The sequence below is a fragment of the Hypanus sabinus genome, chromosome 8 (genome assembly GCF_030144855.1).
Source record: "Hypanus sabinus isolate sHypSab1 chromosome 8, sHypSab1.hap1, whole genome shotgun sequence".
Taxonomy (NCBI): domain Eukaryota; kingdom Metazoa; phylum Chordata; class Chondrichthyes; order Myliobatiformes; family Dasyatidae; genus Hypanus; species Hypanus sabinus.
This window is the reverse complement of record NC_082713.1, coordinates 55,863,448-55,882,463: the sequence shown is the minus strand read 5'-3', so window position 1 is coordinate 55,882,463 and position 19,016 is coordinate 55,863,448. Positions and strand designations below refer to the sequence as shown.

General features: G+C 40.3%; 1 protein-coding gene across 1 annotated transcript in view; it reads right to left on the bottom strand.

Annotated features, from left to right (window-relative positions):
* Nucleotides 1-19,016, bottom strand: part of si:ch211-274f20.2 (calnexin) — a 31,178-nt gene that overhangs the window by 4,219 nt on the left and 7,943 nt on the right. The window contains exons 2-13 of the mRNA XM_059977222.1: nt 17,826-17,956; nt 16,180-16,253; nt 12,910-12,962; nt 11,887-12,028; nt 9,992-10,073; nt 8,503-8,695; nt 7,829-8,018; nt 6,066-6,179; nt 5,290-5,443; nt 4,229-4,444; nt 1,725-1,844; nt 1,359-1,458 (exon numbers count right to left, since the gene is read on the bottom strand). Coding sequence (XP_059833205.1) covers nt 1,359-1,458; nt 1,725-1,844; nt 4,229-4,444; nt 5,290-5,443; nt 6,066-6,179; nt 7,829-8,018; nt 8,503-8,695; nt 9,992-10,073; nt 11,887-12,028; nt 12,910-12,962; nt 16,180-16,253; nt 17,826-17,951 — 1,564 coding nt within the window. The 5' untranslated portion in view covers nt 17,952-17,956. The remainder of the gene's footprint in view (nt 1-1,358; nt 1,459-1,724; nt 1,845-4,228; nt 4,445-5,289; nt 5,444-6,065; nt 6,180-7,828; nt 8,019-8,502; nt 8,696-9,991; nt 10,074-11,886; nt 12,029-12,909; nt 12,963-16,179; nt 16,254-17,825; nt 17,957-19,016) is intronic.

Sequence of the window (19,016 nt, the reverse complement as noted above, 5' to 3'; positions counted from 1 at the left end):
CCATGGTCTCACGAGACTAATGGATACCTATATCTCTATCTTATTTTTAGTTTTTCCTATGTATTATACTTTCTTTGCTATTATGCCTCACACAAGCCTTCAACTCCAAGGCACCTGAGGAAATTGCAATAACTTGGCTAAGTAGACTTTATAGTAATCAGGAACTTGGTTGATGGCAACTTCACCTTTGTCAGAAGGTTACGGCACAAGTTCCACTCCAGGAACTTAAACAGAAAATCCAAACTGTAGTGTTGATGGTGCCACCTGAAGGTGTGGACCTGAAGACCTGTTTCTTTTAGGATTTCATAATACAGTTTTAAAGAAGAGTAGTCAACGTCACTAATGAAACAGATTAACTGGTCCATTTTTCATTGCTAAATGGAATCTTATTTACCCAAATGACTGGCTCTTCAGAAGCCCCCTGTAACACTGACATAGTGGTTCCACTTGGACCACAGCAATATCTTTGAAAGTGAGTGGCTGAGCTTCCTTAAGGTAAAAATGATGCAGTGGTCTACTACATGATTACCAGTGTAACAGGCAGCTAAGTTGTTTGTGAATGTGGAGAATATAAGTTGGACTCGTGTGCTCTTTTTGACTACATGTATTTCAATATGTCATTTTCAAGCCCTCCTGATCTTCTGCATCACTAGCCTTCTGCCCCTCAAACCATTCCTAGACTTTCAGCCTCTGCCAATTCTTCATCTCCACTCTCATCCTATTAACCACTTCCACTTTAAGTTCATGTAATGAGCTAGCCTCCACAACACTCCAGGGCAAAGAAGTCCAAAGATTCACCTCTCTACAAGAAGAGTTAATAGTTCAGACCTGGGACATTTTGACAGAACTTAAGCTTACTGACAAGCTGGGTTCCTCTGGGAGACTATGCATCGGAGCACACTAGCAGAATATTGGGCATTGTTGATCATTCAAAGATCAGGGCATTTATAATAAGGAATGAATTTCAAATGTATTTATGGATCATAAAGTGCTTTGGCACATCCCAAGCTTGTGAAAAGCACTATATGAATGCAGACTATATTGACCTGATCAATTTTTCCCCTTCCAGAGAAACATTTCAGCAACCTCCAATAGGTTCCCATCAAGGTGGCAATTGGAATCCTATTTAAACACAAGAGATTCTGCAAATGTTGGAATAACTACTTAGACTCTCAGTTCCCTTACTAAACTAAATGGATAATCCCCGTTCATTGTTCCTTTCAAATGGGAAGTACAGAACTGCTAATTTTACTGTGGTGGTAGGCTTACTAAATCCATTTTGAGGCTCTTAACAAACAAAGGTAATCAAAACCAGCCCCTAGCTCAGGCAGCTGAACTGTTAGTGCTGTTGAGGTTACCTGACTGCTGAGACTGGCCCTCTGTAATCAGTTTTTCATCATCGTTGACCTGCACATCATCAGTCTTCTTGTAGTAATAATCATCAGGGGGCCCAAAACGCTACGAAAACAATCCGTGTCACAGGAGAACACAACACGTCAAGATAAAATGTATTAGTGAAAATTACAGTACTCCACCCCCCCACCACTCCCCTTTATAGTACAGGCAGGGGACACAATACCACACAAAGTGGGTAGGTCAATATAGTAGTTATAAGAGAACCAACAATAAATTACAGGAACGTGATTCAGTGAGAATATTTTAGTTTTAAGCATTTAATTCTTACTCCGTTTTTACTCTATTATGAACCAAAATTAACAACTTACCTTATCTGGCCAAACAAAGCTAATGAATAAGATCACTGGTAAGGCAACTGTGAACACATAGACTCCCCAGAGCCACGGGCGCTTGTCTGCTGCCAAAATGAGTTGCATGATCAAGTCAGGCTGTGGACGACAGTAATCAACAGAAGTTATCAGTCACTTATGAAAATATGTATCCATTCACACTCGGAAACAACTAAATAAAGGCACAGACGGACACATGAAAACACAATGAGGCACTCTCAGACGTTTTGCCACATGATGGCACCATTGGACAAATGACAATGGAAGTTCTCCTCCCTTGGGGAACAGAGCTTCCAAATAAGCTCCAAGCAAACTTCCCAGGTTTGGGGTTCATCCAACATGAAGAGAAGGCTCCCAGTGAGATATCCACCCATACGTTTTTTAATACATTAAAAAAGATGGCTGACCAGCAAAGAGTCAGTTGTCTGGATGTCAAAAACAGCAGCTCCTACTGAGTCAACAAATACAAACAAGCTGGAGGAACTCTTACTGAGGGAGCCTCCAGCAGATTCTCATTTGTCTTGAGGTGGGGTGGTGAACGACGGGTCCACAGAAGACCCATTTTATTGTTCGCTGGGAATATTATCAAATAGAGTCGGGAGAGCAGTGATGAAGTAGATGGAGTGAGTTTCATCGTGGACACTGGACTTCCTGACTCTGATTATTTGCATTTGAGGGGATCATGTAGGTCTTTGGTTAGGACTGTCAGCATTCCTAATTCTCAACTATCATAGCATCTCGTTTAAGGGAAGAACAGGGAGAAAAATTTCTCCCACTTGGATATGTGCTAACACACTGCAAGAGTATTAATAGGCACAGGGAGACAGATTTTAATTTAGAGTCACAGAGTCAAAGAGCACAGGAACAGGCCGTTTGGCCAGTCTAGTCCGTGGTAGAGTATTGTACTGCCTAGTCCCACTGCCTTGCACCTGGCCCATAGCCCTACATACCTCTCCCATCCATGTACTTTTACAAACTTCTCTTAAACATTGCAATCGAACCCACGTCCACCACTTCTGTTGGCAGCTTGTTCCACACTCTCACTGCTCGCTGTGTGAAGAATATTTCCCTTAAATATTTAACCTTTCAGCCTTAACCTATGACCTTTTGTTCTAGTCTTACTCAAATTCAGTGGAAAAACCCTGCTTGCATTTACCCTATCTGTACCTCACTTAATTTTATATACCTCTATCAATTCCCCTATTAGATGGAGTTCTTATGTGGCACACTGTAGTCTTTGGCAATGTTGGACTAACATTTTCATGGTAAATGGATTTTAATCCTATTGATATTCCAGATAACTTTTAATCCATTTTATGCAGCAAAACAATAAAGTTTCCTGCAAAAGGAAAGCATGAGACATTCGAGGAAAATTGAGCGACCCTCATGTACTTAAAGTGAGTACAGGAAATGGAGCCTCATGTGTTCCAAAGGGATTGTGGGAAAAGAGACCTAATGGGTTTAATGGAAGCATGGGAAAAGGCCCCAGTGGGTTCAATGAAAGATTACAAACAGTCCCAATGAGCCTGATGCTGAACCATTGGGATTTCTGAATAATGGGATAGTGGATTAATACAGTTCTACTGTATTAAGGTAACCGCCTAAGAATTTATACAAGGCTGCAAATATATATTGTTACATCTGTGTACCATTTACAGTATGGATGTTATTACTGTTGATGAATATTGCAGAGGGACTTAAATGCCAAGTGCTTATAACCAGATGCATCCTGTAACCGTGGGAAGCCTGCATAGGAGCATCCGTACATACTGACTGGTGCCAGAGCTGTAAGAATTAAATGCTTGCCCAACCAGAGAAGCAAGCCCGTAAGCACCTGCAGGCCACAGGCAGCGAGATCCTATAAAAGTATCTGGCAGAGCCTGGGATAATTCTGAGCACGTGGTCGCACAGACAGCCAAAAGTACAGCAGCACCCAAAACTAATCTGACAGATCCAAGATCCAAAGTGCAAAGCAAATATACAAAATTCTGAAGTTGCCAGAATAACCTCCCAGCACCAGTAGTGTGAACAAAGCCTTTCACTCAGAAGGCAGCAAAGTAGCAGAGTGCTTTTGCTACTTTCTGGCATATTTCCGTTTTTTCTTCAGCCCTCAATTGCTGGTGTGTTCCTACCTTATTTTACCTGCTAAATTCTGGGAAACCTTATAAACCCACAGACCACAGTAAAATTGTGGAGGCATATTACTACTGCCATATCTGAGTGACAAACATTTTTTAATTGACATGCTGCCTCTTTAATGAAGGTTTCCATCACAGCTTAACTGCAGTTAGAAGTGGGAGATGATGGTGTGGAGTTGCCTCACTGATCTGTCAGTGTGCCTGGTTTTAACCCCCACCATCTGGCTGCAATCCTCTCTCAACCCCCATACCTGTTGGACCAAACCTAAGGAGCTGTGCACATTGAAACTTATCCTATGCTGTAACTCAACGAAAGCGATCGCTCTGCAACGAGTGTTAACTTACTCCATCTGCATCATATATTGCCTTTGCTTGTGCCCAAGAGTCCTTCACCCACTGCTTGACAATCTCCTCATCAGATGAAATAATAAAGTTGTCAAACATAATGTTGTCGGTGAGTGACCAGAGTTCCAGTCCAATGGCACTGATTGAAATCATTTGGAATGGGTTTGAATCTTCAAAATAGTTTGGGTTAGGTATCTTTCGAGGTGTCCATACTCCCTATTGGAAAAAAATTAGAAAATTAGAAATTTTGCTAACTTAGACTTCTCGGTTATGTTATAAAAAGAGTAATGTTTACTTCAGTGAAGAAAGGAAATTCTATCACATTTGCTTTAAGAATCTAAGGACAGTTACTTCTCTCAAGGGAGACAGCAACAATAGCTACAAGAAATGAGTCAGTACTGTTTAATGATCTTTCCATTATAGCCAGAGCCTTTTGGGATGAGGAGACATGTTGGTGTATAAACTGAAAAATCAAGTGATGGGAGGAGATAAAAGTGCAGGGATCTCCTGGGATAATTTCTCGCCTTTGGCTGATCACCTTCAACACTGGACTCATGCTAGCTGACTTATCACATATAATAGATGGATTGGTGGCCATTTAAAATCACACAGGTTTCAGTGCTCCCAACATAATGTGTTTTTTCAACTGCAATGCACCTCATTGTCCATGTGTGAATTCCCAGCCAAAACTATTCCTCACCTGAAACTCACATATGATAATCATTGGGTTGGGTTCTAAATTTCTTTCTTCAGAGAAACCCGTAGATTAACAAGAGCAGCAAGAGGAAAAATACATATGTTAAAAATTATGAAATACAAGCCTGATGCAGGGTCTCAACTCAAAATGTTGACAGCTTCCCTCCACAGATGCTGCCTGTTCCATTAACTTCCTCCAACATTTTGGTTTTTTTTCACACCCTCTGGTCTGCACAGCACACTTCTGTATTTATTAACAGGAATGCTACAGAGTGTTCAAAACTTCTAGCTAATATAAGCAAGACTGTAAAACCTTAAAAATCTGTTTTACACAAGGACCGTCAACGTAGCATAGATGAATTTACTTTATAATTGGGATTGGCAATCTTCGGTGCTTTCCATCTGCCTTTGTAGGCCGGGTTGGGGATTGGGGAAGGTTTCCACGTTCCACAGCCTACAGACTTGCACAGAGGGTTTGGGATCTTTGGTTCTTCCCATTCACCATCCATTTCTATATCCCTGCAAAACAAAATTTATGTGATTCAGATCGAAAAATAATTCCTAAATGATCTATGAGAAAAATAAAGAAATAGTTTATTATGAACATCTCTTTTATTAAATCTAATGTTAAACATTGACATTTTTGTTCATCACAGTGGGGAAAATCTTTGGATTTTGTTATTATCAGTCATTGCTAGAGGAGGCAAAAATAGTTGGACGTTAAGTAATGATTTCTCATTTATAGGGCTAGAACCTCAGGGACTGCGGTGGTTCAAGAAGGCAGCTCATCACCACCTTCGCAAGGGCAAGTAGGGCTGGGCAATAAACACTGGTTTAGCTGGTGATGCCCACGTCCTGTAAATGAATAAATAAAAAGATAACTTGGTAAGATTAATGAGGAATTAATCAGATGCATTTGAAAGGATATTACATTGAGGTGTGTGACGTATAGACATACAGGTAATGATTCTGCAAAGAGCTGAGGGTATTTCAAAGAATATGAGAATGAAAGTTGGGTTATATGGATGAATATCCTAATGAAGTTATGGTATACATCATGAGTTTGGTGTCTGGGTGCGGTTGTATTCCTCAAGCTGTGGGAAGACGTCTCATATCTATAATCAGCTTCTGCTCAACTCACCAGTCTGAAGGTTTTGTAGCTTCCGGATCTGGAATGTATTCTGGCTCGTCATCCAGCCAGTTAAGAGGCTTCTCAGCAGTGGGATCAGGAATATAGCGGGGAGCATCCTCATCCCTGTGGTAAAGAACGTTGCAGTTGTGCATGTGAATAACTGACGTAAATTCATATTGTAAATTACTCAGAAAGCATTAAGGTTTGCAAATAAAATATGGCAGTAGGAAGGAACAACTCTAGATATAACACATAGCAATAGTAGGACAGTGATTTGAAGTTGTTGGAGAGGCTAGTTCTGAAACAGTGCCTAAAATACTGGCCAACTATGCATTCTATACCTTCTCTCCCAGCCTTCTTCATTCTATTCACACCATCTTTCAGTACTGATGCCAGCACAGTATGAATTATGTTTATCCACATAATAATCTCTAGCTGAGATTAAACATTTGGTTGTGAAATTGAATTTTTTTCCAGAAAGATCAATCCACTACTGTAAATTCATATTTCTATCAGCTGAGGGATGACTTTTACTCACTTTCTTGCTGGTTGAGGAATTTATCTGAATTTGGACTGGTATCAATTGATTAGGAAAATCAGCCAGGATTTGTTAAAGGAAAAGTCTTGTTTAGTTAATGTGATAGTACTTTTGATGAAATAGATGAGGATTGATAATGGAAATGTGGTTGATGTGATATACCTAGACTTCAAATGGCTTTTGATAGGTGCCACATAATGACTTGTCATTCAGACAGAAAATCACAACAATAAAAGGTGTTATGTCAGGACAGAAAATTGGCCACATAACAGGAAACAGAATCATAGTGAAAGGTTTCTTGTTGAGTACATTATGGAAGTGTATCGTGAAGTTTCCTAGGGATCAGTATAAGAACTGTTGCTTTTCTCTAAGCATAATATTGCTTTGGAGTTGGGCACATCTTCCAGATTTTCAGATGTCATAAACGTTTGGAAGCATGGTTAGTGCCATGGTAAGAGGATAGTGACAGACATTGATGCAATAGAGATCGGCTATTGAATGGAGGAATAGGTGGCTGATGAAACTTAATGTTGAGATACACAAAGTAATACATTTTGGCAAGATAATTAGGAAGATGCCATATAAATAGAGGGCAAAAAAGAATACAGAAATGAGAGATCTAGGGTTATCCACTGCCCTATCTTCTTGGTTACTTCCTTAAAGAACTCCAAGTGATTTGTCAGACACAACTTCCTATATACAAAGCAGTGCTGACTGTTCTGAACCAGACTCAGTCCCTGCAAATGTTGGTAGATATTGACCCTCAGCAATGCATCCACACCTATATCAGGGTTTGGGGAGTGGGACAAATCGGATTGCAGATTTGATGGGTTGAATGGCATCCCTCTAAGTCAGAACCATTTTGCGATTTGGGTCTTGTATTAGCGGGGCGATGCTTCTGGATTCATTTATAATCTAGTGTAGGTGGAAGGAATGTCCCTGTACTCACAAGTACTCTGCTGCTAGGAGGAATATTCTCACTAGTTAGCTGATTGGTGCTGGCCAGAGGCTAGTCTCAAGTGTTATTGGAGGAAAACTGCTGAATTTCCTGCTGATTTCCATTCTCTATAGTGGAAATCAGCCATGTCTTATTCTGGTCCATAGTATTGGCGGTGATAATTACTCTCTGGAGTTTAGTAATTTCTACATTGAAGAATGAAAGGGGATATACACCCAGTTAACAGTATCTATATGCACAGGCACCTTCATTAACTTGTAGTAGTTTGATTCTTACCAGTCATTGGGTTTCACGGACTCTGGGTCAGCTATTTCAGGCCTGTCATCCCAGTCTTCAGGCTTTTGATGGTTGGGATCTGAAATTTCTTTGGGAGGGTTTACAGAGGGTGTCATGTCCTGAAGGAGGTTTCCTTTACTCACAGATCTTTCATCAATCAGCATCTCAAAACTGTTGTCTGGTCTCAAAACTAAATCAGTAATTATTGGAATTTTTATTGAAAATAGAGAGACAAAAGAGAACATCAAGTGAGAAGCAATTTTAAGTACAATGATTGTATTATAATATGCTAGTATTGGGATGCTACGTAAATATGTTGCAATGCTGAGATCTAATAATGACTCTGCTCCAGAAAGCAAGAGCTGGGCTTTGGTATTTGCATGTTAAACTGTTTTTGATACAGGAAGTTTAGACCCACAGATTGTGTTGAACACAGGAGACCTGGTTCTTCACTTTAGTTATTACTTTCACCAATAGTTTCTTAAGAGAAAGTTGACAGATTGTTTAGTTATATACAGATTTGTTTGAATCATATGGATTGCCTGTTCTATGCTGTTTGTTTAAAAGGTAATTTAACCTGTACTACTTCAATCAAAATACATTAAAAGTCCTTTCTTAATAACTGCCTTCCCTCTCTTGCAGCTGTTTTGTTAGAATGATAAAGGTCACATTACTTAGTGTGTACAGGTGAGGTCTTTTATCGTCGAAGTAACTCTGGAGGTCCACGTCTGGTTTCCTGGCATGCTTTTCCTCATATGCACCTGTTACTGGATCCCTATGCCTGAAGATGAAGTGCAATTTATAGTCCTGGCCACACTTGTCTGGTCCAAACATGATGCTGTATGGGGTTTTATCATTGAACTTCCTCTGTGGAAAACAATGGTAGAGTTTGTAATGAGCACATAAAAGCTGTCATCGAAAAGGGATTCAGATTGCGTAGGACCTGTCAGCTGAATCCACTTAAACCACCTTGTTCAAAGGTAAGCAACACACACAAAATGCTGGAAGAACTCAGCAGGTCAGGCAGCGTCTACAGAAAAGAATAAATAGTCAATGTTTTGTGCTGAGACGCTTCTTCAGGACTGAAAAGGAAGGGGGAAGACATCAGAATAAAAACGTGGGGAGTGAGGAAGGAGGAGAGCTGGAAGGTAATAGGTGAAGCCAGGGGATGGAAAGATAAAGGGCTGGAGAGGAAGGAATCTGATAGGAGAAGAAAATGGACCATAGGAGAAATAGAATGAGGAGGAGACCTAGGGGGAGATGAAAAGCAGGTGAGGAGAGGCAAGAGGCCAAAGTGGGGAATAGAAGAAGAGGAGAACGGGAGGGATTATCTTTAACAGAAGGAGAAATCGATATTCATGCCATCAGGTTGGAGGCTACCTAGATGGAATGTAAGGTGTTGCTCGTCCATCCTGAGGGTGGCCTCATCTTGGAACAAGAGGAGACCATGGACCCACATGTTGGAATTCTTTTTCTAATATCAAACTGGTACTCACCCCATCCTTTTAAACAGTGACAGAGGGAAACAATGGTAATCAATGATCAACACATATGAATATCAAATATAAACAATGAACAAATGAGCTGGACTTTAATAATAACCATTGACTGACAAAGTATTGGATCAATGTTAAGCAATGATTGACATAGTTAATGGTGACCATCCATTGACTAACAGTCTAGAATCATCACTGATTATCCACAGGTGTAATCTGAGTTTGACATTAATCATTGACTTGGTGTGTGAATGATCTATTGACAGTAACCACTAACCAATACAATCTAGAATCAAGGAAGATCATCAAGAGACTTTTAATTGAATTTGTATTGATACAATTTAAGTTAGAGACAAATTGCAGACTGCTTATTTTTAAAATAAGACAATTTCTGAATTTGATGACCACCTTTGTGTTTAGAACGGGATGTTCACTGAACTGTGTAGAAGAACTTCACAGTGGTTTTCAGCTCTGAGAGTCTCTGGGAAGAATATCTACTAATCACCGATATTTCTACTGTTATAAAATCTTGCTGATTAGAGAAACATAAAAAATACTTACTGACTAGGATACTCCTGTTCTTTTTTAAACTAACTGTCTTCAGTAAGGAACTGTGCACTTACGCACACTCAAAACCATCCTGACTTTTATCAAAAGATTGACTTACCAGATCAAGCTGATCGTTTTCTGATAGCAACTTCAGATAGGCACCACTGCACTGAACTCCATTCTGGAAATATACTTCATACCTACAGGGCAGTGAGGAAGGACACACATTACACCTAATTCCAGAGTCACCTCTATTCATCTGTCCTTTGTTACTCATTGTTTTCCACTTCATCCATCCATTATCCATTTTTGTGCCAATTAGCTCTAATGATAATCTATGAATTCTGCTAACAAGGAGAGACAATGTTCCATGGGCACATTTTGTTGTCGTATCATTTAGTAATTCCTTTCCATTGTTTCTGCTGCTTCACTTCAGTGAGTTTCCAGTGTTAGTTGTCATGCTGAGGGACTGGAGTATGGATCTTTTACAGAGGGAGCAAGTGACATAACAAATATTAAGAAAAATAAAATAGGTGCGTGAAAAGAAGCTCCTTAGGAGTTTCAAAACCTGCACAGAGATATTTCAGGAAAAAGGAAAATGAACAAGAGTGAAGTTAGTGCAGAAGTTTTCAGAAGTCTGTTTATATCTTTGGAGGAAGCTCATTAGTGATGTGCTATCCTGAGTTTTTATCTTATTAATGAAGTAGTTTACTAGCTTAATTAACCAGTTATCTTCCAGTATCTCAGACTGTAACTGGGAAAATATTAAGATGTAATTGAGCACCTTAAAGTCGTACTTGATGAATGTGACTGAATTCTTTTGAAGAACTTTGATTATTGGACAAAGGAACGTCTAGTGATACTACTTATGAGTACTTTTAGAAAACATTACATGAGGGTGCCCCAAGAGACTGGAAGTTTATGTTGAAGGAACAGAATGAAATTATAAATCTAGTTAGGAAACTGATTCTTATTGGTAGGATGAGGCAATTTGGCATCCTATGAAGATATCTGCAGGGGCACAACCATTCAGTTCACATAGGCAGCTTTTAAACAGTATGTAAGTTAGCTGATCTTTGCACATCATTTGCTGCAATGTCTGTATAATGGTGAATGCAAGCGAGGCAAAGCTCCTGTCCATAACTTCCCATTAATTGTTCTAGGTCAGAGAATGTGTATGGACATTTGAAAAGGACAGGATCGTGGTCTCTGCAGTCTGTTAATGTCTTCTCCTTTGCCTCACACAAAAAAATGGATACTTTGTCGACTGATGCACACAAAGATGAATTCTAAAATCATATATAGAGTCTAAAATATTTGCCGGAACTGGAGTCAATCAATGTTCTGATTATTATTGCAATAGAATGAAAGGGTTTGTTGGTGATTTAATTGGTCCTGTGACAAGGCTAGGGGTAAATTGGGGTTGTGGGGTGGGGTGGGGTGGCTTGAGGGGCCAGAAGGACCTGTCCTGCACGGCATCCCAATAAATAAATAGATAACAGCTGTAAATTGCTTCAGGTTTGCGGCTCAGTCTGTGACCTGGTCTAAATCTGTTGCAACGAGCGTCCTTGCGGCTGCTGTGATGACTAGACGCATGACTCATTATATCCCCTAAACACTACTTAACCCAGCACAAAGCTCTGTAATACAGTGAAAGCACCCATCGCTTCAGTTTCCCTGTGGCAGTATGTGCTCTCAGGAAGATTGAAATGACTATGTCCTTGGTTTTTCCTGGTAGCTTTCTTGTTCTAACCTTTGTGTATTGCTAGGCCGAAGCAATCTTTTCAAAACAAGCTTTAGAAGAGAGACATAAGAATGGAACTTTGGAGACATTGGAGGGGCACCTTAAAAATGGACAGGTGCATGAGGGAATGCAGGCAGCTGGTGTCCATGCACTTGTACACAATTAGTTCACAATAATCAGCAGCAGAGGTTCTGTTGAAAATGTAAATTAGGTGTTTTGTGTATCTTTAAGTAATGATGTGAGACTTTGAACGGGAACACAATACTCACTGCACAATGAGGGGTTTGTCTTTGAAAGAGAAGGGTTTCTGCAAGTGGGCAGCAATAGCATGGTGCTTGGCAGGGGACTTCAACACCAGTCCTTTGTTTCCTGGAATTTTCTTGTCATAAGATTCTTCCACAGCCCACATTCCTGCAATTCAGTAACTGATCAGCCATGACCTGCAGACTCAATGTTATGAAACAAACTGACACAGTATATAGCATCTTCACATATCAGAACACAACACCACACAAAACACCTCCAGTTCCTCGAACTCTAAGCCTAACAGCCCTGGTGCAAAAGAGGCAGGAACAACTTTGAGTAGTGGCTTGCTAATAACTGACTAAAATCTCTGTCATATTCAGGGAGATGGTCCTGTCTACCGCTGTTCTGAATGTGCGAGATGGAATGGCTACTCTTCTGTGTCAGTACTCCATGACCTAACAGTGAGGATCACGGAGCAAGGCAGAAAAGGATCACTGAATCATTCTTAGTAGAATCTGTGATCAAAATGCTCACCTACAACACTGGCAGTACATGGACACTGGCTACCTTGTGAAAGAACGGGAGGTTGCTGCTGAAGCTGCACCTCAGGAAATCGTATTGCAGTTTAGGTTCAACTTCCAGAAGGAGGCAAAACTCAGTATGTTTCATGTCATTACCATTTGCTTGTTATGTGCATGAGAACAGCAACACTAAGCTAGAAGCTCATTCTCAGTCAAAAATATACTTAGTGTTGCACCCAGTCATAGTCATAGAACACAATACGAGGCCCAATGGCCCACCGTGCTTTGGCCAACCATCCATACTAATCCTGTTTTCTACCACTTGGTCACAGCCTTCAGTGTCCAGTACCTGCCCCCATCACCTTCCCCAGCAGCACATTCCAAATTTCAACAGAGAATATTCTTCTTCAATCCTTTCTCATCCTCTTGGCATTTAAATTGTAGTCTGGCTACCAAGTGAACAAGAGATAAAACTCAAATTAAATTAAATCGCAGTAATCATTATATTTCACGGAAATTACTTACCTTCATATTTGGTCTCATCAGTGTCATCCTTTGTTGCCTCAGATATTACCCAACTGAAAAGAGAATGTGATATCTTTCAGTTCTCGTGAGACAAACACAGTGTATGTCCTGCTGAATACTGAGATCTGTATTATCTCTGTCAGTGTCGTTCTTCAACCAGCCTCTGTGAAATGCATAGCACTGCTTTCTGGTTGGTCTACTTACCAATACCCCTTCTGTTAGTCAGACATCGCCTTAACTCAGAGCCTGCTCAGATGAAATCAGTCCTAATGAACCATCCCAGGCCAGAAAGCTGATTGTTCATTTCCCTGCCTGAACTGCAGAGTTCCTCCAGCATTTTGTGTGTGTTGCTCCAGATTTCCAGCATCTGCAGAATCTTTTGCGCCTACTCTCTGCTCCCAGGTAGATATGCAAATATGGAATTTGGATAACTATTATATATCCCTTTGATTCTCCACCCCCCCCATCCAACTCTTCCATTTCTATGGTTTGTACTTATAAATCACCTTGACATGTCGCTATAGTGCATCATTGGTAAGCAAATAAATGCCTTGCACATTAAAAAGTCAATGTTGCTATTGAGTACCTCATTGCAGCCTATATAACTCAGCCATACAATCCAGAGTTTGATGTTAGATTTCACTGAATAAAGCGATTCTGCATCAATCTGCAAGAGGAGTACTGGGCACCCTTACACTTTTGAGAGGAAAATCACCCAGAGGTGATGGTCTTGGACACTCTCCAGTTTTTCACCAGCCGTACTGATCATGATTGGCTCTAGTTGTGTTTCTTTTCAATGACTGAATCCCAGGTAGAAAGCATTGTCTGAACACACACATGGAGGATGGCTGATTAGTGATGTGAAGTAGGACTGGGGAACTTAACAGATCAAGAAGCAGTGTCTTCAGGAGAGAGAAAGAGAAAAAAACTGAGATTTGAAGTAAAGAACAAAAAAAAAGCTGATAAGCAAAGATTGTGTTCATTCAACCTGTAAAAAAATCTAGAATTTCTTCCATCATTTGGCTTAGTGAAGAATGGTTATGATAGTTAATCATTAGGGAAAATTAGTTAACATTATTGTTTCTATTAATAACATTTTGGCCAGGAATTTCTGCTTCGCCAGATACAAATTCCACCCAAAGTTGGACAAGTTTCAAGAAGTATTTTTATTCACACATTCCTTCTCAAACTTTATAAATCACTAAATCTGGCATTAACCAAATTAGACCTTGGATTATAGCAGTTCTCATTATCAAATTTTTCATAAACCAAGTTTAATTAACAATGTTCCTCACAGGTTAACTTGTTAACAGGTGGTGAGGAAGGCAAATGCCATGTTAGCATTCATTTCAAAAGGTCTAGAATATAAGAGCAGGGATGTGATGTTGAGGCTTTATAAGGCACTGGTGAGGCCTCACCTTGAAAATTGTGAACAGTTTTGGGCTCCTCATCTTAGAAAAGATGTGCTGGCATTGGAGAGGGTCCAGAGCAAGTTCACAAGGATGACTCCAGGAATGAACGGGTTATCATATGAGGAACGTTTGATGGCTCTGGGTCTGTACTTGCTGGAATTCAGAGGAAGGGGGGAATCTCATTGAAACCTTTTGAATGTTGAAAGGCCTAGACCGAGTAGATGTGGAAAGGATGTTTCCCATGGTGGGAGAGTCTAGGACAAAGGGGCACAGCCTCAGGATAGAGGGGCGCCCTTTCAAAACAGAGATGCAGAGAAATTTCTTTAGCCAAAGGGTAGTGAATTTGTGAAATTTGTTGCCACATGCAGCTATGGAGGCCAGGTCACTGGGTGCTTTCAAGGCAGAGATTGATAGGTTCTTGATTGGACGTGGCATCAAAGGTTACAGGGAGAAGGCCGGGAACTGGGGTTGAGGAGGAAAGAAAAAAGTTATCAGCCATGATTGAATGGCAGGGCAGACTCAATGGGCCAGTTGGCCTAATTCTGCTCCTATGTCTTATGGCCTTAAGTGGAATCCCAATAAAAGTCACTACAGCTAAAGCAATACTCACACGTGATAATTGATATGTTCAGAGAACACTTGAATAAATATTCATTCATCTCCCTTTCCCAGGTGTGATCAGCAAACTTGGTGAGGGCTGGAAACTGAACTTCACACATTCTGGTCTGTGTGACTCAGTAACACATACTCTGGATGTTGGTATTACACAAGATTATAGTAATTTAGATTAATAGAAAAATACTCACTGATGGAGAATTACATTTCTACTTGTTACATGGTCATGTCTGCACATGACCCTAAGGTTCCAAAATTCATTCCATTGCCAAAGAGATAATATTTCCCTTCAGTTAATTGTCCAGATGGAACACATATGGGAATTTACTATAATTGATTTTGCACAATATGTAATCAATTTAATGTAATAGGCAGGAACAGCTGAGGACTCTGTCTTCGGTGTAAAATATTCCCTAATCAATATTTGTGCACCTGCTCCTCACAGCTGGAACTTTTTCTCTCTATACGATAGAATTCAGCCTGCAGTTTGAGAGGGCAAAGCTAAAGTTAGGCTAATCAGTAATACAGTGGAGTTAAGGGAATTGCTGAGGCATTAGAGAAGAACTGGCCAAAGCTGATCTAAAGGAGACACTAGCAGGGGTGATGGCAGAACAGCAATAGCATTTTTGGAAGCAATTCAGAAAATGCAGATTAGATACATCCCAAAGAAGAAGAATTCTAAAGGGAGGAGGATGCAACCATGGCTGACAAGGGAAGTTAAAGACAGACAGCATAAAAAGAAAAGAAAGGGCATATAATGCAGCAAAAATTAGGGGTTAGTTAGAGGATTGGGAAGATTTTAAAAACCAACATAAGGTAACTAAAAAAGCCATAAGGAGAGAACAGTTGAAATATGAAGGTAAGCTAACCAAAAATATAAAAGAGTATATCAAACATTTTTTTCAGATATATAAAGAGTAAAAGAGAGGCAAGAGTGGATATCGGACTGCTGGAAAATTATGCTGGAGAAATAGCAATGCCACTGGTACCGAGTGTTGGAAAATCAAGTTGCGATATCAGCTGGTCTTGTTCAGCAGAGGCTGAGCAGAAATTATCTACATCTAACCCTGAGTGATCAGATTCTTGGTACTTATAATAGTTACAGAAAGTTGTGTTATTAAATTACCGTGCATTTAACTCATTCCAACATCAGTCAGGAGAGATCTTTTACGCAGTTTAGCAGACATACCTATAGACTGCTTACACACTTGCAGTGGGATCAGATTTATTGAGGCAAGCTTACCTTTCAAGACCTTCTGTGTCAAAGGAGGCCACAAAATAAACATCACCAGCGGGCTTTGGTGGGTTATAAACAATCTGTAAAATGTAATGGTAGAATGAAAAGAGAGTGCATCTGTTGAAGAAGTGATGATTATTGCATGAAAAATCTTTGCTTTAGAAAAGCTGCTAATCTTTAGGCAATTCAATAGCCTGAGCTGAGATTATTGTATTATTTTTTCAGACGTGTCATTTGGCATTATCCCTCTGTGAACTCAAATATAGTCTGTGTCTGAGAATTTCACACCAGGAGAAAAAGTACAGCTTTTGTATGGATCCAATATAACTCTTGATTCATCAAAAATCAAATGCAAACTGTATCAATACGTTGTTTAATGGTAATCAAATGTCTCAATGTGTGATTCACCACATTGGTTTGCAACTGGGTGATGTAGATCAGCAGCATCTTAGGTTCAATTTCCCCATATATGGCGAGTTGGCTGATGGAGTTTTACAACTGAGATGAAAATCAGACAGAATTTGATGTTGCTCCTGATGTTGAATATTAATGGTTAATAGTAACTTCTTTCTCAACTTACATGGTTTCCATATTTAACTTTTCTGACAACACCATTGTCGTTATCTGAATCAAAGGTGGTGATGAATCAGCATATAGGAGGGAGAATGAAAATCTGACTGAGAGGTGCCTCAGCAACAACCTCTCACTCAATGACAGCAAGACCAAGGAGATGATTATTGACTTAAGGAGGAGGAAACTAAAGATCCATGAGTCGGTCCTCAGGGGGGCTCAGAGGCAGAGAGGGTCAGCAACTTTAAATTCTTTGGTGCTATAATTTCAGAGGATCTGTCCTGGGTCCAGTACGTAAGTGGCATTACAAAGAAAGCATGGCAGTACCTCTGCTTTCTAAGAAGATTGCAAAAATTTGGCCTGACATCTATACTCTGATGAACTTTCATAGAGGTGTGGTGGAGAGTCCATTGACTGATTGCATCACAGCCTGGTATGTAAACACCAAAGCTCGTAAACAGAAAAGCTGACAAAAAGTATTGGATATGGCCCAGTCCATTGTGGGTAAAGCCCTTCCCATCACTGAGCACACCTACACAGAGCATTGTCACAGGCAAGCAGCATCCACCATCAGGGACCACCACCACCCAGGATATGTTGCCTTCTCAATGTTTCCATCAGGAAGGGGTACAGGAGCCTCAGGACCACATCACCAGGTTCAGGAACAGTTATCACCCCTCAACCAAGTGGCTCTTGAACCAGAGCTCTATCACTGAACTATTTCCATAACTCATTTTCAAGGCCTCTACATCTCATGTTCTTGATACTTGCCGCTTATTTATTTATTAGTATTATTAATTTTTTTCTTCTTTTTGTATTTGCACAGTAGTTGTTTGTCAGTCCTGTTGGGTGCAGTCTTTCATGTATTGTGTTTTTTTGTAAATACTGTGATTGCACGCAAGAAAATAAATCTCAGGGTTATATATGTGACACATATGTACTTGGATAATAAATTTTATTTGAACTTTGAACTTGAACTTTGCTGCCAACTGCTGCGGTCTCAGGATTCAAATATTTGCAGAGGTTCCGCATGGAATACTGGACATCTTAAGTTGTTTACAAGTTTAATTATGAGCTCTCACCCTGTGTAGTTGAGAAGGGTCAGAATTGTCTTGAAGCTCCTCAGCTTTCTTGGAGTTATCAACAGCTTGTATAAAGGCCAGAACCAGTCCACAAATTCTGAGACATACGAAGGACTGCAGCCACATGCTCTCTTGTGGAAGTGAAGCAATCAATTAATTAATACATGGTAATACAGATTCACAGAAATCACCTGTCTTCATAATAACTCTTCCCAAACTATCTCCATATCACCTTGCAAAACATCTCTTTTCCTCCATAACCCATCGAAATCTCATGCAAGTTCTGAAAAACCCTCTATCACGACTATTGAATACATTTTGAGAGATATATTCCATTAGTTAGATGAGATATATATTCCATTCATTAGATGCTGTCAGAAAACTGGGAGCCTGATGGCTCCTTGAGCTGGTTTATTTGGCCTTTGCTTGGGAAACACTGCTTTGGCAAGATGGGAGGGAGGGCTGGTGGTTGAATGGTTATTTTAAGAGGGTGAAAACCAAACACATTTTCTGATAGCTGGCCTGCCAGATTACCATGTAGTTTAGTTAAAAATTACCCTGAAACTTTGAAATTTTACCCTTTTAAATTGTTCATTAGTAGAAGAGTTATATTTGTACTTTGGTTATTGGGATAGTGGTGGCATCCATTAGTCTTGTGTGACCATGGATCTGTGCCTGGTTTAGAGCGCAGGCCTGGGCAGGGTTGTATGAAAGACCAGCAGTTGCCCATGCAGCAAATCTCCCCTCTCCACACCCCCGATGTTGTCCAAGGGAAGGGTAAGGGCCAATACATCTTGGCTCCAGTGTTGTTGCAGGAGTTGTCAGAACGAGGTTGAAGGCAACGTCGGACTGCCTCAGGGACTCCAGCTCTGGATTTGTCCTCAGGGTTTACTTCCGAAGCCTTTCCCATGAGTGGGTATGGCCGCAAGGCAGCGGAGGTTTGAAATCAGAGTTCTCGCTCTCTTAGATGGACTGCCTTCCCAGGCTGACGAGCTCCATCTACCCGAATTATTGGGAAAACTCCGTCTCTGAAGTAATACTTTTGTCTTCCATTATCGAAGAACAAGTGGAGATCATGATTTATGCATAAGGCTTCTTCTAAATATGAACACTCCTTTACATGTCTTTTCTACTTATTTTCTTTTGTACGTAAGAGTTTGTTATACTGGTTGTGAGTAGAAATTTCATCTT